This window comes from Macaca nemestrina, chromosome 19, assembly GCF_043159975.1.
Source record: "Macaca nemestrina isolate mMacNem1 chromosome 19, mMacNem.hap1, whole genome shotgun sequence".
NCBI classification, from domain to species: Eukaryota; Metazoa; Chordata; class Mammalia; order Primates; family Cercopithecidae; genus Macaca; species Macaca nemestrina.
The window spans coordinates 68,112,575-68,140,449 of record NC_092143.1 but is presented as its reverse complement, the minus strand read 5'-3'; the positions used below and the strand labels follow the sequence as shown (position 1 = coordinate 68,140,449).

The 27,875-nt window shown below is 42.5% G+C and overlaps 1 protein-coding gene across 3 annotated transcripts in view; it reads left to right on the top strand.

Annotated features, from left to right (window-relative positions):
- LOC105465071 (laminin subunit alpha 3) overlaps positions 1-27,875 on the top strand; it is a 273,415-nt gene that overhangs the window by 104,832 nt on the left and 140,708 nt on the right. For all 3 annotated transcript variants that reach the window (XM_011713306.2, XM_011713298.3, XM_011713310.3), the window contains exons 13-18: positions 21,354-21,491; positions 24,326-24,372; positions 25,670-25,769; positions 26,457-26,509; positions 26,737-26,842; positions 27,641-27,740. In XM_011713306.2, the coding sequence (XP_011711608.2) occupies positions 21,354-21,491; positions 24,326-24,372; positions 25,670-25,769; positions 26,457-26,509; positions 26,737-26,842; positions 27,641-27,740 (544 nt within the window). The remainder of the gene's footprint in view (positions 1-21,353; positions 21,492-24,325; positions 24,373-25,669; positions 25,770-26,456; positions 26,510-26,736; positions 26,843-27,640; positions 27,741-27,875) is intronic.

Sequence of the window (27,875 nt, the reverse complement as noted above, 5' to 3'; positions counted from 1 at the left end):
AATCCACATATATGGATATATTATTATTTTTACAACTCAGTACTTAAAAACTAAAAATAATTAAAAAGACAACCTAACTGAAAATGAGTAAAGGATTTGAATAGACATATCTTCCAAGAAGATATACAAATGGCCAGTTGGTACATGAATGGATGCTCAATATTATTAGTCATTAGGTAAATGCAAATATAAACCACAATGAAATACCATTTTATATCCACTGGAAAGGCAGGCAATAACAAGCACTGGCTAGGATGTGGAGAAATTTGAACCCTCATACATTGATAATGGGAATGTGAAATAGTACAGTGACTTTGGAAACAGTTTTGCTATTCCTGAAAAAGTTAAACATAAAGTTACCATACTACCCAGCAGATCCACTCCTCAGTGTATATCCAAAAGAAATGAAAACACATCCACACAGAAACTTGTATATGAATGTCCATAGCAGCATTATTCAAAATAGCCAAAATGGAGAAACAACCCATATGCTCAACTGATGAACAGATAAATAAAATGTGGTATATCCATACAATAGAATATTATTTAGCAATAAAAAGGAACGAAGTACTTAGGCATGCTACCACATGAATAAACCTTGAAAACATGATGCTAAATGAAAGAAGTCAGTCACAAAAGTCACATATTGTGTGATTCATTTATATGAAATGTCCAGGATAGGAAACTTTATAGAGATTGAAAGTAGATTTGTGATTGGGAGTGAAGGTAGAGGACAATGTGGATTGGCTGTTAATGAATGTGGGATTTCTTTTAGAGGGAACGAAAATGTTCTAAAATTAGATTGTTTCAAAGGTTGCACATCTCTGTGAATATATTAAACAACATTAAGTTGCACACTTTATACTTTAAATGGGTGAATTGTATGGTATATGAATTTTATCTCAATAAACTTATTTGAAAAAGATAAGGCAGAGGTGGGAGGTGGAATTCCAACACACTAAAGAAGGGGTCTTCCTCCCCAGACAGTTGTCAGCCTTATCTCTTTGTAAATTTGATGCTCATCTCTCTTGTGTTTTATAGTGATGATCAAATAATGTACATTTGAATTTCAGAGTTAAAAGGAATCGAAATCACAAGTACTTATTTTATAGCAACCATTCTGAGACCCAGGAGAATACGTAGGGAGTAGATAGTTGCAGGGTGGTGAGTAGCACCCACATTTTTTTACTCTCAGCCTGGTATACAGGAGGAATTCTATTCTATTCTTTAAACCCCTTCCTCACCTAGTGATCTAGGACATCAAGAAGCATCAGGGCTGTTCTTCTAAGGCTGAGCTTTTCATACTGCAGTTCACTGTCCATTAGTGGATAGAGAAATCAATTTACAGGGTATGGGCCAGCATAACAATGAAATAGAATAGAATAAAAATTATTAGAATGCATCATAAGTAGTAGAGAAAATAAATCTCTTGTAAAGTTCTTGTTCATAGTTATTTATGTTTTGCTAGATATCTCTATCATCTATTAGTGTGTGTGTGTGTGTGTGTGTGTGTTTATTGGGTTATAATGTGAAATGTATTTTTTACTGTGAACGTGGCTAAAAAGTTTGGAAACTGCTGTACTAAAAGATCCTGAAGGATTTTATCTGCGCTTCTGAGTATGGGAAGTAGTTTGCCACTTTCCTTTTCTGAGTAGTTTGTCACTTTTCTTTTATTCTGCTCTTTGGTCCTGTGGCTTCAGACTCTCAAATAGTTATAACCTGAAGTCATAGAACATTTGGGTGAATTTACTCTCATTCAGCTGGAAACTGTTGCTCAGTAAATTGCAGCAATAATCTGATGAATCCATTTTCCCCATGAAGATATTCCTGTGCCAGCATACACTGCATAATTCCTTCCTAAACCTGTTTGAGGGGCAGAAAGCACTCCGCCTTATTTTTTTACCATTATCTATGAAGAGCAAGGACCAAAGAGATAAACATGAAGAACTAGTTTGAGATGCATATCCTGTTTTATCTTTAATCCATGATCTTGTCTTTACTATTCTTCCTTAAACCCTGCGAGGAGAAAGGACGGTATAAATTTCAAAGTCCTATAATCTTTACATAACTCAGAGTGTGGAGACTTCAGTCTGACCTTACCAGCAAGCTCCCTAGAAATGTAAGCAGCAGACACAGTTACTTTTTTAAGATGTTTGGCTTTGATTAATAGGTTGAACTTGGGGTCCTTTGTCAGTGGGAAAATGATAGATAATTGGGATTTCACAAATGTATATAATAGACCAGATGTAGGGGCTCATGCCTGTAATCCCAGCACTTTGGGAGGCCAAGGTGGGTGGATCACTTGAGGTCAGGAGTTCAAGACCAGCCTGGCCAACATGGTGAAACCCTGTCTCTACTAAAAAAAAAAATACAAAAATTAGCCAGGTGTGGTGGCACATGCCTGTAATTCCAGCTTCTTGGGAGGCTGAGGTGGGAGAATCACTTGAATCTGAGAGGTAGAGGTTGCAGTGAGCTGAGATCGCACCACTGAACTCCAGCCTGAGCATCACAGACTGAGAATCTGTCTAAAACAAACAAACAAAAAAACAAACAAATGTGTATGATAATCTGCCTTTCATTAGAGTCACTCTTTCAAATGAGAATCATCTGATATTCTTCATATGAGTAGTAAAGAAAACTTCTTGAATTTAAAAGTAAATATGAGGAAAATATTTAAAAACCACCCATATCACTCTTTTTGAAAATGTTAACATTGAAGTATTGGCTCCGAACAATGATATATACAAAATTCCAAGGCGAAGTCACCATGTGCAGATTTTCAAAATAAATGTCCAGAGAACTGTTTTAGTTTATGACACTCTAGTCTCTCACACTCAAAGGATTATGAAAAGGTTAGGAGAGTGGAGGAGAGAGAATCTGGGAGGGGGTGGATATCTATGGAGGAAACTATTGCTGTGAACTCTTTACCCTTCTTCCTCACCTCAAAACGCGTGAGTGACCTCTGATGTGTCTTAGTCCATTTGGTATTGCTGTGACAGAATACCTGAGATTGTGTAGTTTATAAAGAAAAGACGTTTATTTAGTTCACCATTCGGCAGGCTGGGAACTTCAAGAGCATAGCGCCACATCTGGCTGGCTTCTGGTGAGGGCCACATACTGGGGCAGAACATAGTGAGGTGGAGCAGTGAGTGAGCATGTGCAGAGATCACACGGTGAGAGAGGATGCAAGAGAGAGAGTCCAGGAAGCCAGACTCACTTTTATAACAACCCACTCTCACGGTAACTAATCCAGTCCTGTGGGAGCAAGAACGCAGTCACTGTCTCAGGAGGGCATTAACCTGCTCGTGAGGAATCCACCCCCATGACCCAAACACCTCCACTAGGCCTCATCTCCCAACACCGCTGCACTGGCAATGAAACTTCAACATGAATTTTGGCAGGGCAAACCACATCCAAACCATAGCACATGGGATGCCTCAGGAAGGGCAGAGGTGCTTCTGGCCAGACTTCGGCTTGGAAAACCCAAAGGCTAAGAGCTGGATGCTTTTTTGCTTGAGGCAGAGCAGGGAGAGTGTTCCCGTGCTGGGAATGGCCTGTGTTTAATGCGCTGGGGCAAGGGATGTGTAGGTGCTTCCCACAGCCAAATGTGGGGGAATCCAGGTGTGTGTCTTAGTTCCTGCCCAATAGGTCTGCTCAGAAACATCAGGAGATCCTACCCAAAGCAGCTGAAGTTTTTGCCCAGACGCCTGTTTTAAAATAGAGTGTATTAATAGGAAATTTGGGGTTCAGTAAGGACAGCAGACCGGGAGACAACTGCTATTGAGAAGATACAGTTCCCAGAGGAGGGGCAGAGCATGCTATAGGGGCCACATGGAGAAGCGGCAGGGTCGGTTTGGAGGCAGAGGGAGGGGAAGAAACTGTAGACAGAGCATTTCCATAGTAAGGGATGGACGGGGATAAGCAGGTTTAGGATTGGCTAGTTTGAATATTTCAGTGGGCGCTGGGACATAGAGGCTGACCCTAGTTGTCTGGTACCTGGCCCTGGGGTGATTAGGGCAGGGAATACCAGAGTATGAGAGCTGGTAGAGGAGGTAGTGGGGCCATGCTCTGGACTGGCCAGTGTGCATTCCGAAAGCAGCTCTCTGGAGGGTTGTTTACTATCTCTGGGAATTGGCTCACCCTGGGAGGGGCAGTCCCTCCAGGGTCAGCAAGGCCCCAAGATTTCAAAGCATCAGAAACAGAAAATAAAAGAAATGGTGAGTCCAATGCCCAGGGGCTGAAGCAGTTGTGGGCTGAGCAGAGAGTCACAAGCAACAGAAATAGAGAGGCTTCCATCCCTGGTGGACAAGGGAATGGCAGGAGAGAGGTGCTCAGCAGACGACCACCAAGAGGCCCTACACAGCATCCTTGGAAGAAGAGCCAGTTTGAGATTAGCGTAGGGCTGGTCCAAGAACAATTGTGTGGGGAAAAACTCTTTCCTCTAATTGTGGTTTTCCTCGACTCTTACACCGCAACAACCATCAACACAGAGAGAATGTCTGTGACCAAATGTGTGGGGGTCCTTCCCCATAACCAAGCAGCAGCCACCAGCCAAGTGTCCTCCAATTCAGTTCTGACACTGCTTACCTGAAGACAGTGCCAGATCCCACAGGTTGAGGGCTCAGTCCCCAAGATTGCTCCCTCCTTCCTTTACCATCAGCTGCAAGGCTGGGCCTCTGGATCATCTGACAGAGCGGCTTCAAGTTGGGGTTCCCACAACTCTCCTTTGGATTCAGTTAATTTGCTGGAGTGGCTCACAGAACTCAGGAGAACACCAAATTACATTTACTGGTTTATTATAAAGGATTTTGCAAAGATACAGATGAAGAACACATAAGACGAGGTGTGGGGGAAGAGACTGGGAGCTTCCATGCCCTCCCTGGGCACCACTCTCCAGGAACCTTCACATGTTCAGCTGTCTGGAAACTCTCTGAACCCTGCACTCTTGGGTTTTTAAGGAAGCTTCCTGACATCAGCATTCCTTCCCCCAGGGTATGGACTTGACCCTCTCTGGGGAGAGTCTTAAGACTCACAATCACAAAGGTCGGGGAAGATAAGTGTCCTGCCTTGGGGCAGGTTAAAAGAGGGCAGGAGAAGGTCAGAGGCCTGTCCCAAGGCCTAACACACCCAACATTTTAACAAAAGACTGTAACTAGTACTATGGGAGTTACTAGCCAGAAACCGTGGGCAAAAACCACTACATATCATGACACCACAACAGTTCTTTCCTCTTCCCTCTTCTTCCTCCCCCACCAAGTTGAAGCCAGCTGTGGGGAAAGAATGCCCACTCCCACCCCCAGCCCACTCCTGCCACCCACCTCTCTGCCTTCCCTGCCCACTGTGGGATTTTGGTCTGAATCAGGTCTGAGCTGGAGGACAGGAGATTCGACTTTAAACTGGATTTCTACTTACTTTCTGTTCTCTTACCTAAGAGTGTGCTGACAAACCCTACAACTCCTGGAGTTTTCATCTAGGTGCAGGGAGGCAGTTACCCACACTACATAAAATTGAAAAGGGCCGTGGGAGTTAGTTGACAGCGGGAGTTGTGCTTGTTGAATACACTAATTGTCTAACAGTCAGTTGCATCTCCATGTGGCTTCGTTTACCATGGCTTCCTTAAAGGGACTCCGTGATTTTGATTTGTTTCTAGAGAATTCTATTATTTTTAATATTCTGCTTATATAAGCGTAGATTTCCTTAAAAACCCACAAACTCTCAACATTATTTTCACAAAAATCCCTATTTTTAAATGTATGTTATAATTCTTTGACCTTTAGCAGAGTATTATTCCCATCCCGTTAGAATTTGGTTATGTGGCCATGTACCTGGAGCAAAAGTAAAAACCAAGCAGTTAGGTCCCCACCCCCACAACCTCTGTCAAGTGGAAAAGCACAGCTCCAAAGATGCATACAGAAGCTATCCCATAGGCCCTCTCGCAGCCTAGTCTCCCCCTACCTTTTAAAAAAATAATTGTTTTAAATTTAGTTATTTGTTTTGCAAGCCAGTTGCATGGCAAATTAGAAACATAAAATTAGGAGAGAGGGAAAAGATCACTGAGGCGAAACATTCATAGCAAGGGAGAAAACAGACAGGCAGACATGAAGCTTAAGATGTACAGCAGCCTGGGGCCACTGAATGAAGTGCAAATAAGCTAACCCAATTCTGAAGATCCTGAGGGTATCACTATTAGATTAAGTAAATGGACATTTATAGTGATAGCTGTAGGTCATGAAAAAGAGTTAAAGTATGTCTAATGTACCTGCTTCATTGGGAAGGAGAGTATAAAATACATTTGAGTAAGAGTACTAGATTAAATAGTTAAAATATTAATAGTTAAAATGAGTACTAGATGAAATAGTTAACTAATAGTTAATAGTTTGGTGATTAGAGAGTCAGTTATGACTTTTTACAGTTTCATGTGACAGAAAACTAGATCTAAACTGTTTAAGGCAAAAATAACTTCTTGGCAGTAATAGTAATAAGTCCAGGCATATTTGGTTTCAGGAATAGCTTGATCTAGGGGCTTAAAAGATTGTTTTTCTTTATCTATACACTCTGCTATCTTGTATATTGACTTCATTGTTAGGCCTCAGATGATAGTAAAATGGCAACCAGCAGCTCTTAGACACACATTGTTATGGACTGAATTGTGTCCCTAAAAATTCATATGGTGAAGCCCTAACCCCCAATGTGACTGTATTTGGAGTAAGAAAGTAATCAAGGTTTAATGAGGTCATAAGGGTGGAGCCCTGATCTGATAGGACTCATGTCTTTATAAGAAGAGAAACAAGACAGCTCGTTCACTCTCTCTCCCTCTACCATGTGAAGACACAGTGACACAGTGAGAAGGTGGCCATCTACAAGCCAGAAAGCAGGCCCTCAGCAGAAACTGAACCAGCCAGCACCTTGATCTTGAACTTCCCAGCCTCCAGAACTGGAGAAATAAATTTCTATTGTTTAAGCCAGCCAGTCTATGATATTTTGTTATGGCAGCTCAAGGTGACTTAATACGTATCCTTCTAGGTTCAAGACTAGGAAAAGAGGCCGGGCACGGTGGCTCAAGCCTGTAATCCCAGCACTTTGGGAGGCCGAGACAGGCGGATCACGAGGTCAGGAGATCGAGACCATCCTGGCTAACACGGTGAAACCCCGTCTCTACTAAAAAATACAAAAAAACAAAAACTAGCTGGGCGAGGTGGCGGGCGCCTGTAGTCTCGGCTACTTGGGAGGCTGAGGCAGGAGAATGGCGTAAACCCAGGAGGCGGAGCTTGCAGTGAGCTGAGATCAAGCCACTGCACTCCAACCCAGGCGACAGAGCGAGACTCCGTCTCAAAAAAAAAAAAAAAAAAAAAAAAAAAAAGACTAGGAAAAGAGTATACTTTCCACCAGGACACATCTGGTTCCGATTGGACCACATGGCAGTTCTGGAATTAGTCCTGTGGCCGTGGAATTCAGTGCATTGATTGGCCAAGCCTGAGTCTTCCCCCATATCCACAGAACTAGAAGTGAGGTCAACACCATCTGAACAGCATGAATGGAGCAAGGGAAGAGAGGTTCCCCCATGGTAAAATCAGGGTGCCATAGCCAAGACAGGGTGGCAGAACTATGTGTCAGTAAAATCCTCAGCTCTTTGAGAAAACATAGTTCCCCAAAGTGACCAATCCTGAAAAAGCTTGGGAAACCCTGTGAGGTTTAACTGTAGCATTCTTTTCCTTAAGAAACTGACATCTGACATCATAACCTCTTTAATCAGCTACAGTACATAAAGTTAATGCCATATCTCTTATTTTAAATGGTTGGAGCCAGGACTCCTTTTTAAAACTAAGTGTTTATCTTCCCATTGATTTTTTTTTAATTTTTAAAATTTTTAGATGGGATCTCACTATATTGCCCAGGCTGATCTTTAACTCCTGAACTCAAGCGATCACCCCACCTCTGCTCCCAAAGTACTGGGATTAAAGGCGTGAGCCACCACGCCTGGCCTCATTGATATTTTTGGTGGAGTTGATTTGGACCTCTGCTTCTAAAGGTCTACCAGACCCTTCTGACCTCACCGGAAGCATGAGAGGGAAAAGACTATTAAGCTCTCAGAGAGGGGCTGGAGGACGTCAGCAGGCATGCTTCTGGCCCCGGCAGGTGAATGTCTGGGGTCAGCCTCTGCTGGATTCTCTGTGGTCTAAAGTATTGGCTCAAGTGAAGGACTAATACATATAGATCCAACCTTGGAGAAGCCTGCCCATGCTTAAGAGCTGTTTTCTGAGCTGTGCAAGAAATTTACTGCCTTGTGTGGTATTGAGGTGTACCTTGCAGTTTGTTGTTTAGGGTTTGAACCATTCTTGTAAGAGTCTGGGAGGATGCAACATTTTGTCTGTGATGGCTTCCCTTGTCTTGTAACTACTGTTTTTCCTGATAGCTATTGTGATTTTTTTTTTAGAGGGGATTAATTACTTGACCCACTGAATTTTACAACCAAATCAACATGGCTCACAATGGTGTATCAGCTGGCCCAGTGTATTCTAGCCAAAAAGTGCTCTTACAGCTTTGCTCTTTCTTGCTTGAAAAATTTTCAAAATCTGGCCGGGCGTGGTGGCTCACGCCTGTGATCCCAGCACTTAGGGAGGCCAAGGTTGGCGCACCACCTGGGTCAGGAGTTCTAGACCAGTCTGGCCAATGTGGGAAAACCTTGTCTGTATGAAAAAATACAAAAATTAGCTGGGCGTAGTGGCACATGCCTGTAATCCCAGCTATTCGGGAGGCTAAGGCACAAAAATTGCTTGAACCTGGGAGGCAGAGGTTGCAGTGAGACAAGATTGCACCACTGCACTTCAGCCTGGGCAACAGAGCGAGACTCCATCTCAAAAAAAAAAATTCAAAATTTTCTTTAAAGAGAATTTAAAAACCCTTCTAAGTTGCTTTTGCCAACTGCAGTCCTGGATTTATGTTTTGTATTAAATTAATTTACTCCAGACTTTTCTAAGTATAATGCAGTATTTTTTTCATTTTGACTTTGACTCACTGAAGTGCCCTATGGTTTTCTTTTTTGGGGAATTAATCAAATTAATATATATATGAGACCATATTGGAGAATTGTCTATATGTATATAAAATATATATTTATGTTTATGGGTTTTTTGACTCTGTCTTCAACCACAGAATACAACTGTTAATTTGGTTATTTAGGGGGTTTACTCTTCCCTCTTTCTCTTCCCCATCCCTCATTCCTGCCTTCCTCTCCTCCTTTTTTCCCCTACCCTTCTTCATTTTTTTCTTCCTCTTCCTCTTCCTCTTCCTCTTTTCCTCCTTCCTATTCCCCTTTCCCCTCCTTTTCTGGAGCAGCTTGCTAGGCAGCAGCTAGCTAGTACTCGGAACAGAGGGTAGGAAGGCAGCAATGTGGAAACGGGTGGTCCTTTCATGACATGAACTGAAGGTACCTGGAAGTGCAGCTTCCCCCAGCCCCACCCATGTGACTTGACCCAGGGCCCAGAACCATCCCCATTAGAGTCTGATGTAGCCTTTGGGTTGTGGTTTCACGGCTTGCTTTAGAAAAGTCCTATAAATATGTTGCCAGTGAGAGATATAGTGTTGCTTCGCTCATGAGCTTATTACTGCAGGTGAAGAGGAAGGCACTCTTTATGGCAATACCTGTCTGACAGCAATGTTGCAAGATACAGTGAGATAACACATATCAAGAATTATGCAGGGCTGGACCTGAAGAAGGATTTCAATAGTTTCTCATTCTCTCATGTAACAACCAGCTATTTGGCAGGTACTGTGGAACAGGACTACATTTAATCCTGGAAGACATTCAAGAGCATGACAGACAAGCCCCTGTCCTCTAGGACCTTTATGATCATTATTTTAAAGGCTTTTTTTTTGATGATCCTTATTTTATATTCTTCTTGAGAGTAAGTTTCTTAAAGCAGAAACAATGAGGAGCAGACAAGAAGAAGTAAAATACTCCAGAAACTCCAAAGGACCTGAAGCAAAACAAAGAGCAGAACTGAAATATTTTTAAAGCCTTATAGTATTTCCAAGAGTGAGAAAAGGGCTGCCAGTGCTTGAGTTGGTGTTTGGGATTTGGCAGTTTTTACTAATAGTTGGATTAAAATGAGAAGTGTGTTGCCAGATTAATTCACAATTTTAAAACTCTGCAAATGCTTTTAAGGTCAAGCCTTTGTTTTTACCTCCAAAGAGTAACTGGGTCTTCTGGCTCCCCAGATAACCCCTGTGGTCCTAAGACCAGTGTCTGTGTCCCCCTCGTTATGTTGTGGAGCTGCCACCACTGCGCTCCGGGCAGCTACCCTAATGCCCGCATGAATGTTTTCCTCTCTGCATTCACTTTCCTTTAGGGCAGAAATAGCAGAACAAGCCTGTAGTAGCCAGGGTTCTCCAGAGAAACAGAACCAGTCGGAGGTGTGTGTGTACATATGGAGAAAGACAGAGGGGGAGAGAGAGAAAGAAAGAGAGATATATATATATTTTAAGGAATTGGCTCATGAGATTGTGAGGGCTGACAGGTCTGAAATCTGTAGGTTGGACTGGCAGGCTGGAGGCCCAGAAAAGAGTTGATTCTGCAGCTCAAGTCCAAAGACAGTCTGGAGGCAGAATTCCTCCCTCTTCTTCAGGGGACATTAGTCTTTTTGTCTTAAGACTTTTAGCTGATTAGATGAGGCCCACCCACATGATGGAGAATGATCTGCTTTATTCAAAGTCTACTGATTTAAACGTCCATCTTGTCTAAAAAATACCTTCACAGTGACATTTAGGCTGGCATTTGACCAAGCATCTGGGCATCTTAGCCTAGTCATGTTGACATATAAAATTACCCAACACTAGTTCTTGCCTCGCCAACTTGGCAGTCATATACATTTCTTGAAACCGTACTTAATCGTCAATAAAGAGTATAACAAGACACAGTTCTGACTGACATGATACAACTATCCTGTATACAACTGAAAATGCACTAACCCTTTTCCCAGAAGAAGAAATAAAGTCCTTGGGTAATGTTCGAGCTTCCCCTTGATATCCTGTAACTTCAATGTTGTGGTATTAAGTCAATACGTCTTAGGTTGAATGATAAGGAGATGAGAGAGTGAAGAAAACAAAAGATGACTTTCCTTTTATTTTTAGTTGACAAATAATAATTGTACATATTTATGGGGTACAGAGTGATATTGCCATACGTAGATACAGCGTGTAATGATCAAGTCAGTAGTTAGCATATCTGTCACCTCGAAAATTCGTTTCTTTGTTTTGTGAACATTCAAAATCCTCTTCTAGTTTTTTGAAAATATACACTAAATTATCGTTAACCACATTCACCCTACAGTGTTAGGGAACACTAGAATGTATTCTTACTTAGCTGTAGCTTCGTATCCATTAAGCGATCTCTCTCTATCCCCACTCCTACACTTCCGAGCCTCTATTAACCATTGTGCTGTTCTCTACTTCTATGAACTCAAATTTTTTAAGCTCCTATATATGAGTGAGAACATGCAGAATTTATCTTTCTGTTCCTGATGTATTTCATTTAACATAATGTCCTTCAGGCTCATCCATGTTGCCATAAGTAATAGGATTTCATTCACTTTTATGGTTGAATAGTATTCCCCTGTGTATATATACCTCGTTTTCTTTATCCATTCATCTGTTGATGGGCGTTTAGGTTGACTTCATATCTTGATTATTGTGAATAAAGCTGCAGTGAACATGGGTGTACAAGTCTATTCACAATAGCAAAGACATGGAATCAATCTAGATGCCCATCAACAGTGAACTGGATAAAGGAAATATAGTACTTATACATCATGGAATAGTATGCAGCCATAAAAAAGAATGAAATCATGTCCTTTGTGGTGACATGGATGCAGCTGAAGGCCATTATCCCAAGTAAATTAACACAGGAGTAAAAAAACCAAATACTGTATGTTCTCACTTATAAGTAGGAGCTTAACATTGAGTACACATGGACATAAAGATGAGAACAATAGACACTGGACACTGGGAACTTCTAGAGGGAGGAGGATGAGAGGTGGGTGAAGGCTGAAAAACTACCTATCAGGTACTGTGCTCAGTACCTGGGTGATTTTTTGGTTTCATACACCAAACCTCAGCAACACGCAATTTACCCATACAACTAACAAACCTACACATATACCCTCTGAACCTAAATTAAAAGTTGAAAAAAAAGTTATCTGCATTTTAGAGCCTAAAAAACTCCATGGGGGCACAGGTATCCTTTTGATACACTGATTTCCTTTTCTTTGGATAGGTACTCAATAGTGAGATGGCTAGATTGTATGGTAGTTCTACTTTTAGTTTTGAAAGAAACCTCCATACTGTTTTCCATAATCGCTGTACCAATTTACATTTACCAACAATGTATAACAGTTTCCTTTTCTTCACATCCTTTCCAGCGTTTGCTATTTTTGGTCTTTTTGATGATAGCCATTCTAACTGGAGATGATATCTCATTGTGGGTTTGATTTTCATTTCTCTGATGATTAGTGATGAAACATTTTTTCATATGCTCGTTGGCCTTTTGTATGTCTTCTTTTGAGAAATGTCTATTTATATCCTTTGCCCACTTTTAAATCACATTATTTGATTTTTTGCTGTTCAGTTGGAAAACAAAGATTTTTGTTTCGCATGCGTACAACATACACATATACAGAAAAAACATATTCATAACAAAATAGGAAGAAATACTCACTACAATTACAAATACTAATTTCTGTAACAGGTCACATGGTCATAGCTGGTATAAATTGAGCATCCCAAACACAAAAATCCAAAATGCTCCCACATCCAAAACTTTCTGAGTGCTGACGTGATGCTCAAAACAAATACTCACTGGAAAATTTTGGATTTTGAATATTCAAATTTGAGATGCCCAATCAGGTATAATGCAAATATTCCAAAATCTGAAAAAATAAAAAATCTAAAACATGTTTGGTCCCAAGCATTTCGGATAAGGGATACTCAAACTGTATTTGTAACTACCTTCTTCTACCACCCATTCCATATTCCCTTTGCCCTCAGCAAGCACCTCATGGTTCTTTACCTGGGGAAGTGACAGAAATCTTCATTCCTGAAGGGTCTAGGACATCAGTAGTCTTGCCTGAATTGGGTTGTAGTTTTCTATTGACTTTAATCACAAGACACGGTAATACTAAGAAACACCTTAAGTCATCTCCTGTATTCTAGACATATTCTTCCTTACTTCCATTTTGGAAGAGCAGTTCATTTTCCCCTTGGTAATTAGTGGAACACAATTGCTTCTATCTTTGTTGATTCAGAGGAATGAGGAAACAGGGTAGCAGTCTTAACTTCCAGTTCAATAGAATGATCGTCATGTCTCCTGGTAGAAGCATTTCTTCCTCTGGAACTAAGACCTCTCGACCGCTGGAGCAGAAGGCAGCTGGGACTGGAAGCTAGTGGATCACTAGGGTTTATAGTGAGTGATGCCACTCCCATTTCTACCTCTTGATTCCTGAACTCGTGAATCTTGGCTATCAGAGAAACCAGATGTGATTCAATGATTCAGAACAGATATTGCCTTCTGGAGAACCTTGCCTCAGCCCCGCAAGGTACTGCCACCTAGCTGGCACTGTAACGGGGTATTCAAAAGGCCATTCTACTGTTGTATTCAGCCACCTGTTCAGGATGGTGGGGAAAGTGGTAAGATTAAGGAATTCCATGACCATGGGCTCACTGCTGCATTCCATTTGTTGTGAAGCAAGTTCCTTGATCAGAAGTTATGCTATGTGGATACTACGACAGTAAATAAAACATTCTGCAAGTCTACAAATGTAGTTTTGACAGAAGCATTGCATGCAGAGAAGGAATTTCTGTATCCAAGTAAGTGTCCATTCCAGTAAGAACAAAACACTTCCCCTTCCATGATAGAAGCAGTCCAAAGTAATCAACTTGCCACTGGGTAGCCAGCTGATTACCCTGGAGAGTGGTGCCGTATTGAGGACTCGGTGTTGGTCTCTGCTGCTTGCAGATAGGGGACTCAGCTGTGGTGAGTGGAAGTCCATTTTGCTGAGCCCAGGGATAACCTCCATCCCTGCCCCTATGGCTACTTTGTTGTGAGCCCACTGGATAACGATAGAAGTGGATGGGACAGAGGCTGCCTGGTATCCGCAGAACAGATCCTCCTGTCTACTTGGGAAGCATTCACATAGGACTTGTTTCTTAGCCATTTAGAGAGGGTTTTCACTCAGACCCTTCCCCAGATCTCCCTGTCACCAATTTTCCAATCATGTTCCTTCAAAGTCCCTGGCCATCCAGTCAAAGAATTGGCCACGGCCCATGAATCAATGTGTAATTTCACATTTGGCCATTTCTCCTTCCAAGCAAAGTGAACAACCAGCACACTGCTCAAAGTTCTCTCCACCGGGAGGATTTCCCTTCACCACTAGCCTTCAGGATGTCCCAGGAAGGTGCAAAAGTGCTGCAGCTGTCCACTTTTGGGTGATGCCTGCATATCATGCAGTACCTGGTCTAAACCAGGCCTAAGGGTTTTCTTTCTTTGTCGACTGATCACAAGGAACTCCCCATAATGCTGGAGATGTGGAATGTAGCAGGAGTGTGGAGCATGGCGTTCTTTGCATAGCCTACTTGTGCAGAGGCTGCTTGGGTCCAGTTTTACGTATACCACTTCCACTTAATGACGGAATGCTGCTGTGCTTGCCCGACTTATGGCTTTGTGGGTCAGATAACACCCAGTTCATAATGGTCAGCTCACATCACATAGTGACTTCATGGCCCATGGTTAAGCCTTCTGTCTCTACTAAGACCCAGTAGAAAGTGAAAAGCTCTTTCTCAAAAAAAAGTTTTCTGCAGAGGATGGCTTATATGCAGAGGGTGGCAGGGTTTTGCTCCAAAATCTTAAGGGTTTTTACTGTGATTCACTTATGTGGGCCTGCTGAAGGCTCCAAAAAGCATCCCTATCTGCCACTGACACTTACAAGCACCATTAGATCTGCTCAGTCATATGCTTTAAGTGGCAGAGCAGCTTGCACAGCAGCCTGGACCTGCTGCAGAACCTTCCCTTGTTCTGTGACTTACACTACTGGACCCTTAGAAATTTAACTGAGGTAGAAGACTCTGGATTTTTTATTGGATTTAATTTTTACCTTCTGACACCCAAATGTCTTACCAATAAGTCTAGAGTAGTTTCTACTTCTTGCTCACTAGCTCCAATTAGCATAATATCATCAATGTAATAGACCAATGTGATGCCTTATGGGAGGGACAGGTGATCAAGATCCCTGCGACCTAAATTATGACACAGGACCAGAGTTGATAGATCCCTGATGTAGGACAGTGATATAGTTTGGATGTTTGCCCACTCCAAACCTCATGCTGAAATCTGATCCCCAATGTTATAGGTGGGGCCTGGTGGGAGGTGTTTGGATCACAGAGATGGATCCTTCGTGAATGGCTTAGTATTGTCCTCCTGATAGTGAGTGAGATCGCTCTCTGAGTTCACCTGAGATCTGGTTGTTTAAAAGTGTGTGATACCTCCCCCTAGCTTGCTTCTGTTCTTGCTATGTGATGTACTGGCTCCCCTTTACCTTCTGCCATGGGTTGTAAGTTCCTTGAGACCCTCACTAGAAGCAGATGCTGGCACCATGCTTCCTGTACAGCTTGCAAAACTATGCCAATTAAATTTCTTTTCTTCATAAATTACCCAACCCCAGGTATTTCTTTATAGCAACACAAGAATAGCCTAATACAGACAGTGAAAGTATATTGCTGGCCTAGCCAGTTGAAAGCAAACTGCTTGTTGGTTTTTACTACAAGATGTGAAGGAAAAAAGCATTTGCCAGACTAACAGCTGCATTCCAGGTGTCAGGTGATATGTTATTTTGCTTAAGCAATGAAGCCACATCTAGTATAGCAACTGCAATTGGAGTTATACCTGGTTAAGTTTATAATAATCTACTGTCATTCTCCAAGATCCATCTATTTTCTGTACAGGCCAAATAGATGAATTGAATGGGCAAGCAGTAGGAATCACCACCCCTGCATCTTTCAAGTCTTTGATGGTAGTACTAATCTCTGCAATTCCTGCAGGAATGATGTATTGCCTTTGGCTGTACTATTTTCCTAGGTAGAGGCAGTTCTAATGGCTTCCACTTGGCCTTTTCCAACATAATAACTCTCACTCCATAGGTCAGGGAACCAATGTGAAGATTTTGCCAGTTGCTGAGGTTGTATATTCCAGTTATGAATTCCAGAACTGGGGAAATAACTACAGGATGAGTTCAGGAACCCACTGCACTCATTATAAGATGGACCTGAGTTAAAGCTTCATTGATCACCTGACCCCCATAAAACCATACTCTGACCAGAGGGCCACAGTAATATTTTGGGTCTCCTAGAATTAGTGTCAATTTAGAGCTGATGTCCAATAATAGAAAGAATAGAAAGATCTGATTATTTCCTTTTTGCCAGCTTACAGTCACTTTGGTAAAAGGCCATAGGTCTCTTTGGAAAAGGCTAGGAGAAAGATTTACCTCATAAATGTTTGGCAGTGGAGTGGAGTTCTTCCACATAGTATCTACTCTCCTCTTCGTTCAAAGAGTTCTGAGTCTGTAAACCAGCTCAGGTCTGGGAATTGACTGAGGGGACATGACTCTATTTTTATGTTTCAAGTTAGACTTGTTCATTTGACCTAGAACTCTTCCACTTCTACAAAGCAAGTCAGAATTTGCTAGACTTCCCATCTATTTCACTCCCAGGAGCACCGTGATCAACTAGTCAGCACAGGTCTCTGAGTCGGACTATTCTGACTGCTGTTTCAACTCTGCTGTCCATTATGGTAACCACACCCACCTTGCTTTTGGTGATTTATTGCCAACATTTGGCTGCCACCAACCTGGGTCCAGTTACCCCCATTGTACTTAGGTTTTCCAGTTCGATGGCAGCAGTTTCCACACCCTTAACATCGATTCTTACAGATATTCCTCAAATAGCTGTCTGTCTGTTTAAATTGGAAAAATCATTTAGTTCTTTTGGAGTGTAGTCTACCTTCTCATGGGTCATACTTGGTACTTCACCTTTCAGGGCTTGCTGGGATTTGAGTCCAGTTATCAGTTGATAAGGAAAGTCAGATGGGGATGGGTCCTGAAGAGAACCAGTAGGGTCTTCCATGACGGCTCCCTCAGGGGAGGTCATTACAGCTTTCTCAGGCAAAGCAGGGTTAACCTGCTCAAACATGGTGGGGTGCAGTTGCTTCTTCTGACAAAGAAGACTCATTGGAATTTAGGGGTTCAGTGTACCCATCTTCATCATGATCTTCCCATATGTCCCCAAACCAATTTTCAAAGTCCCATTCCTTCCCAATCTATCCCCCCACTTTAACAGCAGATCCTCTGCAAGGTTCGGAATTTAACTTGCATTGCAATTCAGACACTCGCAGGATGAAGATTCTTGGTTTGGTTTTCTGCAGTCTCAGCTCTGAGGCTGTAGGAGATAAGGATTTCTTTCTGGGAAGACACAGAAACTTTCAGGTCATTTATGCTGCATCTGAGTGGGAATTCAAATCCCTCAACTCCTTTTCTTTCCCTAGTTTGTCCAGCCCAATTAGGAGCAACCAACCAAACTCATTATGCCCATTAGTTTGACAGAAATGTTCTATGTTATCAAATATGTGGTCACCCAGAACACTGCTTATCATAATGATTTGATTAGGAGTATCTAATAGTGATATTTTTGTGTATCTCTATTACCACATCACACGAATGACTATCAGTGCTTTCTTCACTATTGGAAATAGAATCATTAGTGCTTCTAAATCTAGTCATTTAGAGAACCAATTCCAGAAACCCCCAAACCAATTCAGAGAATTTATTCTTAAAATTCTGTTCCTGGCTGGGCATGGTGGCTATGCCTATAATGTCAGCACTTTGGGAGGCTAATGTGGGAGAATCACTTGAGGCCAGGAGTTTGAGACCAGCCTGGACAACATAGTGAGACCCTACCTGTATTTATGAATTTAAAAAAAAATTCTGGTCCTCTAAGAATACTTCTCTTGGTGCCAAAATCTGTATTAGTCAGGGTTCTCTAGATAGATAGATAGTCACATAGCTAAATATAGATACAGCGATACATCTTATCTACTTATCTATGTACATATAATATATATTGTGTGCATGTGTGTGTGTGTGTGTGTGTGTGTGTGTGTGAATGGGGAGAGGTTTATTTTAAGGAATTGGTTCACACAGTTGTAGGGGCTGGCAAGTCCAAAATCTGCAAGGTAGGCTAACAGGTTGGAGATGCAGTCAAGAGGTGGTTTTGCAGCTTGAGTCCAAAGAAAATCTGTAGGCAGAATTCCTTCTTCCTTGGTGGACATCTGTCTTTTTCTCTTAAGGCCTTCACCTGATTGGATGAGGCCCACTCACATGATAGAAGATAATCTGCTTTACTCAAAGTCTACTGATTCAAATGTTAATCTCATCTAAAAAAATACCTTCACAGCACCATCTAGACTAGTGTTTAACCATTTGGCAACATAGTTAGCCAAGTTGACACAAAATTAACCACTGTAGAACCCAAGAACATTTCCTCAGAATTCTACCAGTAGGTAGAGACTTAACCTCTGCACACAGGCCAGCTGGGACCATGAGCCATGAGAGAAGACAGGTGGAAATGGCAATAGGAGATCTGAGTGTTTGTCCTTCTGTCTGCCAATAGCTAGGGGAGCATTAGGCATGCTTTGTATGGAGTGGGTAGCTTTGTGCTATGTCAGTCATTCTCTAGTCCTTCTTCTGGATTTTTAGCTCTTTGAGATTAGGGAATACAGTCAACTCCCAGTATCCATGGGGGATTTGTTCCAGGACCATCCATTGACACCAAAAACCAAGGTTACTCAAGTCCCTGATATAAAATGGCACAGTATGGCCAGGCCTGGTGGCTCATGGCTATAATCCCAGCACTTTGGGAAGCCAAGGCGGGGAGATCACAAGGTCAGGAGATCGAGACCATCCTGGCTAACGTGGTGAAACCCCGTCTCTACTAAAAAAATACAAAAAAATTAGCTGGGTGTGGCGGTGGGTGCCTGTAGTCCCAGCTACTCGGGAGGCTGAGGCAGGGAATGGCGTGAACCCGGGAGGCGGAGCTTGCAGTGAGCCGAGATCGCACCACTGCACTCCAGCCTGAGTGACAGAGTGAAACTCTGTCTCAAAATACATAAGTAAATAAATAATAAAATAAAATGGCACAGTATTTGCAAATAAACCGCACACATCCTCCTCTATACATTAAATTTCTAGATTACTCATAATGCATAATGTAATGTAAATGCTACATAAATAGTTATATTGCATTATTATTTTATTTGTATTATATTTGTTATTTTTCAGTTATGTTTTTTTCTGAATATTTTTGATCTGTGTTTAGTTGAATGCACAGATCTGGAACCACAGATATGGAAGGCTAACTATACGTGTTTTTACATTTACCTCCAACATAACACCTAGCAAGGGTGCTGCTTGAACACAGTAGGCCTTCAATCAACGTCTGCTGGATGGATGACTGTAAAATAGGAAAGTGAAATGGTAGTAAATTCTGTGGGTCTGCAACTACTTGTGTCTCTCTGAACAAGTCACATAGCCTGTTGAAACTCCTAGGTAATTTGTAAGTGAGTAAACTAGCCAAGTTCCCCTCCATCAGTGAGAGTTTCTGTTATGTTTCCGATGACGACTCAGGTAAATTCTGTCATTCACCATCATTTACTAAAAATCTGTTTCAGAGAAATTCACCGTACATGGGTTGGGCCGTCACAGAGAATGAAAATAACATGGTCTCGTCCCTGTGGGGGCCCCATGGGCCAAGGCTTAGATTCCAAGTCTACCTGTAAATAAATCACCAGAATTGGGGCTTTACCTTATGAATCTTTTCTTTCCCAAGGCTCCAACTAGCATGGAATTTTTGAAACCTTGCAAACAGGTTGTATCTTTTACTGCGTGCACTACACTGGATATAAATTTGGAAGTCAGATGTACTAATTCATTGATTTTCATTAATTCAGTATGGGAAAGTATAAAGAGCACCTCACCACGCACTGGGGGACTTGGGTGATTAGAATAATGTTAATAAGCGTGAACACTTCCTGAGCATTTTGGCTGTGCGAAGAATCATGCTCAGTGCCTTATTGCTGATGATTCTCTGATGACTTCATAAAGTAGGTGCTATTATCAGCTCCAGTTTACAGAAGAGGAAACTGAGGCTTAAAGAAGCTAAGCAACTAGCCATAACTGCAGGGCTGTTAAGTGGCACAGCTGGTACTGGAATCCAGATGTGTCTGACTCCAAAGACTAAAGCCCTTTGTTAGAGACTAATCCATTGACTTTAGAAATGCCCTTTAACTTCTGAACTTCACCATGTAATAATGGGATTCAATAAGATGCTCTCTCTAGTTCCTTTCAGTTCTTAAGATGTAGAACTCTTCAGCTGGAGAAGTCAGTCAGGTCATTTCCACTGCTCATCCCTCTCCAGAAGAAGGGTTTTTGCAATGCAAATGGGGATGACCTTGTACAACTCCAGCCCATAGAAATCTAGTCTCATAGAGGCTAGCAGGGACCTGACCCAGTGGGAAGGGGATCAAGAGGAGAATGAATGGCCAGCATCTGTTCTCTCCATCCACACATGTTTATTCATCACTTAGCCAAAGATCATGGTAACAGTTTGGGGGAGGGAGGAAACTAGGATGCCTTTCCCATCCATTTCAATGTTGTCTGCACCATTTTTTCCATGACTATATAACTACACTAGACATTGAGAAAATAGGTATAAAGAGAGGAGGACAAAGAAGAACAGGGACAGTTGTAGGCTGATCTGGCCTGGAATGGCTTGCACTTGATATGGAATATTCAGTGGGATATGGAATTAAAGTGGCCCTCCAGTGAGTCACATCCCCCATCATTTGTTCCCTGCATCCTCCTCCTACGAATACCAGCTTCTGTAGGTGAGCAGAATCCCCAAAACCATCACCCAGCACCTGCAAATCTTGCTGAATATGAAATTCATGACAGCAATAAAAACTAGCAGTTATTGAGTGCTCGCTATGATAGGCATTGTCCCCAGCTCTTTTACGCTTTATCTTATGCAACCCTCACAAGTTATCAAATAAAAGTTAGCATCACTCCCATTTAAGGAAGGAGAAACTGAGGCTTAGAGCAGTTGAGTGGCTTGTTTCAGGTTCCCGATCTCATGAGATGGAGCTGGAACTTGTGTTTGGGTCTTTCTGGCTCCACCCTCATGCTCTGCTCTGGGACGTGGTTATTCCCCCTCCTATACCTGCAACCCCTGCCTGAGTCTGATTGAATTCTTTCATCCAGCCTGCTTGTGTTCAGCCCTTGGATCCTACCAGATGCCCTGCAGCTCAGTGACTGGACAGTGTGAATGTCGGCCAGGAGTTACAGGACAGCGGTGTGACAGGTGTCTCTCAGGAGCCTATGATTTCCCCCACTGCCAAGGTAAGGAAGCCAGCAGATAGCTGGAGGTCTGGTTCCTCTCTGAAGTGTGTACAGCCAGCCTCCCAGAGAAGCCTGCAAATCCCCCACAGACCCACCACTGGCCACCCCTACATCCTGCTTTCACAGATCTAGTCTGCCTGGTTCCTCCCCTGTTCAAGTCTGGTTTGAAAACACGTATATCATATATGTACCCTCAAAGGAATCCAGAAATGATTTTTTTTAACTAAATGTAAATTTCCATGTGCTAAACATGTGGGTTTCTTGGTTCACATGTCAGTTTTCTGTGGATAGCATTGTGGCATAGGTGACTCCTTTGAGCTAAAGAGGCCATTTGTTGTCTTCTGTCCCGAGGCACCTTGCCTTCTCTCGCTCCCAGCTTCTGGTGCTAATGCTGGCAGCACTGTAATGTTTCTAACAGATCCCCTTGCCAGCAGGCTTAGCAGGACCTTTACTGTGTTTCAGGCCTCTCTCCTTGCCCTCCTCTGTCCTTCTGGGGGACCGTGTCATCACACTTCAGCCCAGTGTTGGGGAAGGCCGGTGTGATGCACTGGAGTCTATGCAGTTTGGAGAGAGTGCACTGAGTGGGAGATGAAAACCAAGCCTACAGCTATGGGATGTGGTTGGTATTCATCCCTCCATTAATATGAGAGATCAAGGGTTGCACATGTAGAGCGGACAGAAATGAGATGTCCACAAGTTTCCCTGAGCTCCCTGGTGTGTGCAGCCGGAGAACAGACCAGTAGCTCCTGTCAATTTCAGAGGACTCTTGCTACTATGAAGAGGTGTTTGTGGAAGGCTGACCCAGACTATCCATCAGGAGAATGTGGTTTCTCAGACCCCTTCCTGCCCTTTGAAAACAAGACTGACTTCATTTCCCAGAATCTTTCTAACCAGAATCCTCTGGAGACCAGGTTTCCTTGAGGGTGGAAGTTGCAGCAGGCAGTCAGAGTGGGGGCTTGCCTTTCAAAAGGCCTGAAGGTCCCTAGGATGTGACGGCATCCTGCATGGGTCTGCTCACCTCCATGGTCCTCAGGAGCAGAAGGAAGTGCTGTGGCTGCCTGGCAGAGAAGCTGAGCAGCCACGATCATCCCAGGGCTGGATGGCAACGTTTGCGTCCTGGAGAGGAACCCGAGGCTGGGCATGGAAAACAAACAGCTGGAAGTTTGTGTTGAGTATTACGGAAAAATGCAGAGAACAGGAGAACATCAGAAAAGAAAGAGAGGACAGGGCAGGGTGACTCATGCCTGTAATCCCAGCACTTTGGGAGGCCTAGGCGGGAGGATTGCTTGAGGCCAGGAGTTGGAAACCAGCCTGGGCAACATAATGAGATCCTGTCTCTAGAATTTTTATTTATTTTTTATTTTTTTAAGACAGAGTCTTGCTCTGTCCCCCAGGCTGGAGTGCAGTGGCACGATCCCAGCTCACTGCAAGCTCTGCCTCATGGGTTTAAGCGATTCTCCTGCCTCAGCCTCCTGAGTAGCTGGGATTACAGGCGCACACCACCATGCCCAGCTAACTTTTTGTATTTTTAGTAGAGATGGGGTTTCACTATGTTAGCCAGGATGATCTTGATCTCCTGACCTCGTGATTTGCCCACGTTGGCCTCCCAAAGTGCTGGGATTACAGGTGTAAGCCACCACTCCCAGCCTCTAGAAAATATTTTTAAAAATAATCAGGCGGCCGGGCGCGGTGGCTCAAGCCTGTAATCCCAGCACTTTGGGAGGCCGAGGCGGGCGGATCACAAGGTCAGGAGATCGAGACCACAGTGAAACCCCGTCTCTACTAAAAAAATACAAAAAATTAGCCAGGCGCGGTGGTGGGCGCCTGTAGTCCTAGCTACTCAGGAGGCTGAGGCAGGAGAATGGCGTGAACCCAGGAGGCGGAGCTTGCAGTGAGCCGAGATCACGCCACTGCACTCCAGCCTGGGCAACAGCGTGAGACTCCGTCTCAAAAAAAAAAAAAAAAAAAAAAAAAAAATCAGGCATGGTGGTGCATGCCTGTCGTTCCAGCTCCTTCGGAGGATGAGGTGAGCGGATCACTCGAGCCCAGGCATTGGAGGCTGCAGTGAGCTGTGATCGTGCCACTGCACTCCAACCTGGGAGACTGAGCAAGACCCTGTCTCAAGAAAGAGTGAGAGAGAGAATTAGAATCATCAAGGGGAAGCTGAGGCAGACAGAAACAAACAAAACCAATAGGGTTAAGGAACAATTTGCAAGGAAACAAGATGCTATTATGGATTTATTTAAATGATTTGAAAAACCAGACTCAGAACAGACTTACCCAGTTCAAACACTGTGTAATTGTAACTGAAACATTGCAAGATCCCAATGTATTGAAGAGAGATTATATTTGGTTTGTAGTGTTATACTAAGTCAGGAAAACAAACCAATTGATTTTATAAATAACTTTAGTACAGGTGGGAACAAGGAGGTGTGATAATTAAAGATGTACTTAGAAATTCTTGAACTTCTTTTAAATGGGCAATTAAAAATCTCTTGGTACAATATTGCCCTCTTCTGGACAATACTAATGATGCTCAAAATTTTAGAATCTTTCCCTAATCTCTTTCTTCATGAGCAATTAGAAGTGAACTGTCATGAGTATACAGGATAGAGATTTGTTCAGTGGCCAAAGAGGTCATTTGGGAATTAAGGACCATAAATGTCATTCAAGATGCCTGACTATGAATTGCATGCAGACTTTGCCACACATCTATTGAAAAGATAAATGTAGATACACTATTTTTGAAAACAAAACTTTTTAAGACTTGAAACATCAAAACAAAGAGAAAAACAAACTACCAGATAATTTAAAAATTTCTGAATCATATTCAGGTTCCAGCAGTGCTTGTGACCCAGCTGGTACCATCGACTCCAATTTGGTAAGTAGACTATAAAAGGGTTGCAATTCTAACTATCTCCATTATTCTGATACATATTAAGGACTAACAGTGTGGGCACTTCCAGAAATTAAAATAAGACCCAAGGCTAAATTGCTTAAAGAGGTCATTGTTGTTTTTTCAAACAGCATATGTGATTTTGTGATTTTTTTTTTCAAAAACTAAAGAATAAGATTTAAACTTGTTATTCTGGAGTCCTAGAGTTTAACTCTTACTGCAGGTTTGTAGTTTACTCAGAAGGTGTTGCCTCTGTGGAGCCCTGCACGTAAGTCTGACAAGCATAATTAATAACATTGAGAAAATCAATGGCCAAGGGCACATTAAATAAAGTTGGCTGTGTACAAAATAATTACAATTTATTTTATATTATTCCAAGCACAATACCATGGTATTCTGAACAATTTTTTTTCTTTTTCTTTTTCTTTTTTTTCTTTTTTTTTTTTTTTTTGCTCTTGTCGCCCAGGCTGGAGTGCAGTGCCGCGATCTCAGCTCATTGCAACCTCCGCCTTCTGGGTTCACGTGATTCTTGTGCGTCAGCCTCCTGAGTAGCTGGGATTACAGCCACGCCCCACCACACCCAGATAATTTTTGTATTTTTAGTGGAGATAGGGTTTCACCATGTTGGCCAGGCTGGTCTCGAACTCCTGACCTCAGGTGATCCACCTGCCTCGGCTTCCCAAAGTGCTGGGATTACAGACATGAGCTACCGCGCCCGGCCTATTCTGAGCAATTTTCTAAGATAATTTAGAAATTGTCTGTCTTCTTGGCCTCAGAGCCTAGAGATGCCAACTTCCAGGCACAGAATGGATGGAGTGAATGAGGTTCTGCCATCCTTCCTGTAAGCCTTGATGACATTGATGCAAGGCCGTGAATCTTGCGTATTACCAAAGCACTCTCAGATAAACAATTCTGTACTGATTTTCAACATGTTAAATATTCAGACATTTTTTCTATTTAAATTGATAGTCTCTGCTGTACCAGTATCAACAGACACTGACAATGCTATAAATAAGAGTGATTTTGAAATTTTCTTTCTCCGTATTTTCCAATTTCTTTTTAACCACAAATGCAGATTACATGTATAACAAATAAATGAATAAAAATAAACAAAAGCAATTCGCAGACTGTTGAAATCAACCCAGTATTTTTTTCCCCTGGAGACACTTAATTACTTTTTGTGACCAAAATATATTTCTGTGACAAGTCTTTGCTCACACACATGTTTGAAAACATGTCTTAATTCCAAGATGTCAAATGCTTGTTTGATTTTCATTGAAAGGGGTCTTGCCCATGCAAGCTTCACGTTGAAGGCCCTACTTGCAGCATCTGCAAACCGTTGTATTGGAATCTGGACAAAGAAAACCCCAATGGATGTTCAGGTAGGTTTCTTATATATCATAATTTACTATATTGTAATGTTCTCTTAATTTTCTCTGCCCCAGTGACTAAACCCACCCACAAGAGCTATTTGTTGAATCATTTCAATGTGACAAGATTCTATCTAATGTTCTGATGTTCTCCCCCCACTTTTGGCAGAATGTCTGTGATTTTCAAAACCTCAGCAAGGGATTTCTAGCCTGTTTCTGTATGTATTTTGTTGTTTGAGAAGGCAGCTACTTGATATATGGTTTTTATGTCCTTGTTTTTATAATCTACTTTTTCTGGTTTAACTTTAATTTTATGCTTATATCGAAGCCAGTATAAGGACTTAAAAACACCGAGTTAAGGATACTGAATAACCTTGAATAGAGTGTACTTCCATGCATGCATATCAGTAATGACCTTGGCATTGGAATCATTCAAAAATCCCATGATGTTGCAGCTTTTGTCATGGAGTAGCCATAAACTAGCCGTTACTTTTTGTAGATGGATGGTATGGATTGGTCTGTTCTGCCAACTTCAGAAAGCAGTCCAATTTTAGACCTCAGTGATGCAAACTCTCATTCCATTGAACTGCACTGGCAAGGCCGACTGCACACGTTGTGTTGCAGCTGTGTGATGTTCCCAGAGCCAGGAACTGTCTTTTGTGTCTCCCTTGGTTTAAGGATGCTCTCTTATCTCCACAGAATGCCAGTGCCATAAGGCGGGAACAGTGAGTGGAACTGGAGAGTGTAGGCAGGTAAAGTGGGCCAAGTTTTCATGTGACAACAGCAGAATGTTACAGCAACTGCTTGTGGGGTTTCTGGGGGTGTGTGTTAGTACCTCTGTCATTCTACAGTGCATGGTAATCCTTTCCAGATCCTGGCTACACTGCTTCCTATTATACAACGAGCCAGTTTTCAATCTTGAAGATTAGTGAATTCTGTAGTTGTATAAAATGTTGTCATCTGGTTCATTGTTCTGCAGGGAGACGGTGACTGTCACTGCAAGTCCCATGTGGGTGGTGATTCCTGCGACACCTGTGAAGATGGATATTTTGCTTTGGAAAAGAGCAATTACTTTGGGTGTCAAGGTAAATAAGTCCAGTGGGCCCTGAGCAAAGCATAACGTTAATGGACAAAGATGGTCCAAATAACATTTCTTCTGAGTTTGTCATCTTCATGCAGACTTTCTGACGGAATGGCCCTGATGCATTCTGTCCAGGGAATTTGGTCAAACATTGATTACATTGAAACTAGTAAATTGCAAGTGAAGCTGTTTCTACTTCTCTTCTACCACCACACTGTGGGTTTAATTATAAGAAACATAACTGGGATGGGAAGGCATCTGTTAGTTTTATAAATAACATCAAGATTTAGTAATTTTAAAGATATATTTTATATTATCAAAAATGCTAGCGTCAGATTTTCGGAGACAGTGTTGTGTTAAATAAGGAAATTGCAGGACAGTTGCCCCACAAGGCTACTCCTGAATCTCTCGCTCGGCCCCTGGTTATCCCATGTTCTTTAGAACAGCACGGTTTCTGAAGCATGTTTACTCATGGGCTGCTGTCGTCTTTGCATTGGACAACAGCATTTGAGCTGGCCTATAGTAGCTGCCTCCAACTTAGAAGCAGACCTTTGGAAAGACACACCATTTTAATTTTGTTTTTGTTGTTGTTTTTGTGGTTGAATCTGATTTCCAAGTGCAGACACACCATTTTAGTTTGGGAGTTTCTGAGATTTCAAACACCGGCCAGATAGGTGTGGCAGAGGAAAGAAGGCAGACACTGTGTCACTGGCATGGTCAGTTTTCCTTTCTCGTAGAGCAGGGGAGGCACTCAGTGTGGAGATGGCTTAAGGGGTAACTGCTGCTGTTTCCTGGCTTTCAGGGTGCCAGTGTGACATTGGTGGGGCGTTGTCCTCTGTGTGCAGCGGGCCCTCCGGAGTGTGCCAGTGCCGAGAGCATGTCGTGGGAAAGGCGTGCCAGCGGTGAGTCCTCGGGAGGCTTCTTCCCATGTTCAGGGTGTGGAAGACGGTCTTAGACATTCCTGCCTGTGCTACAGCTCTGGTGAAGAGAGAAGCAGCCCTAAGGATCAAGGACAGGGGAAGCTGTCCTATGTCAAT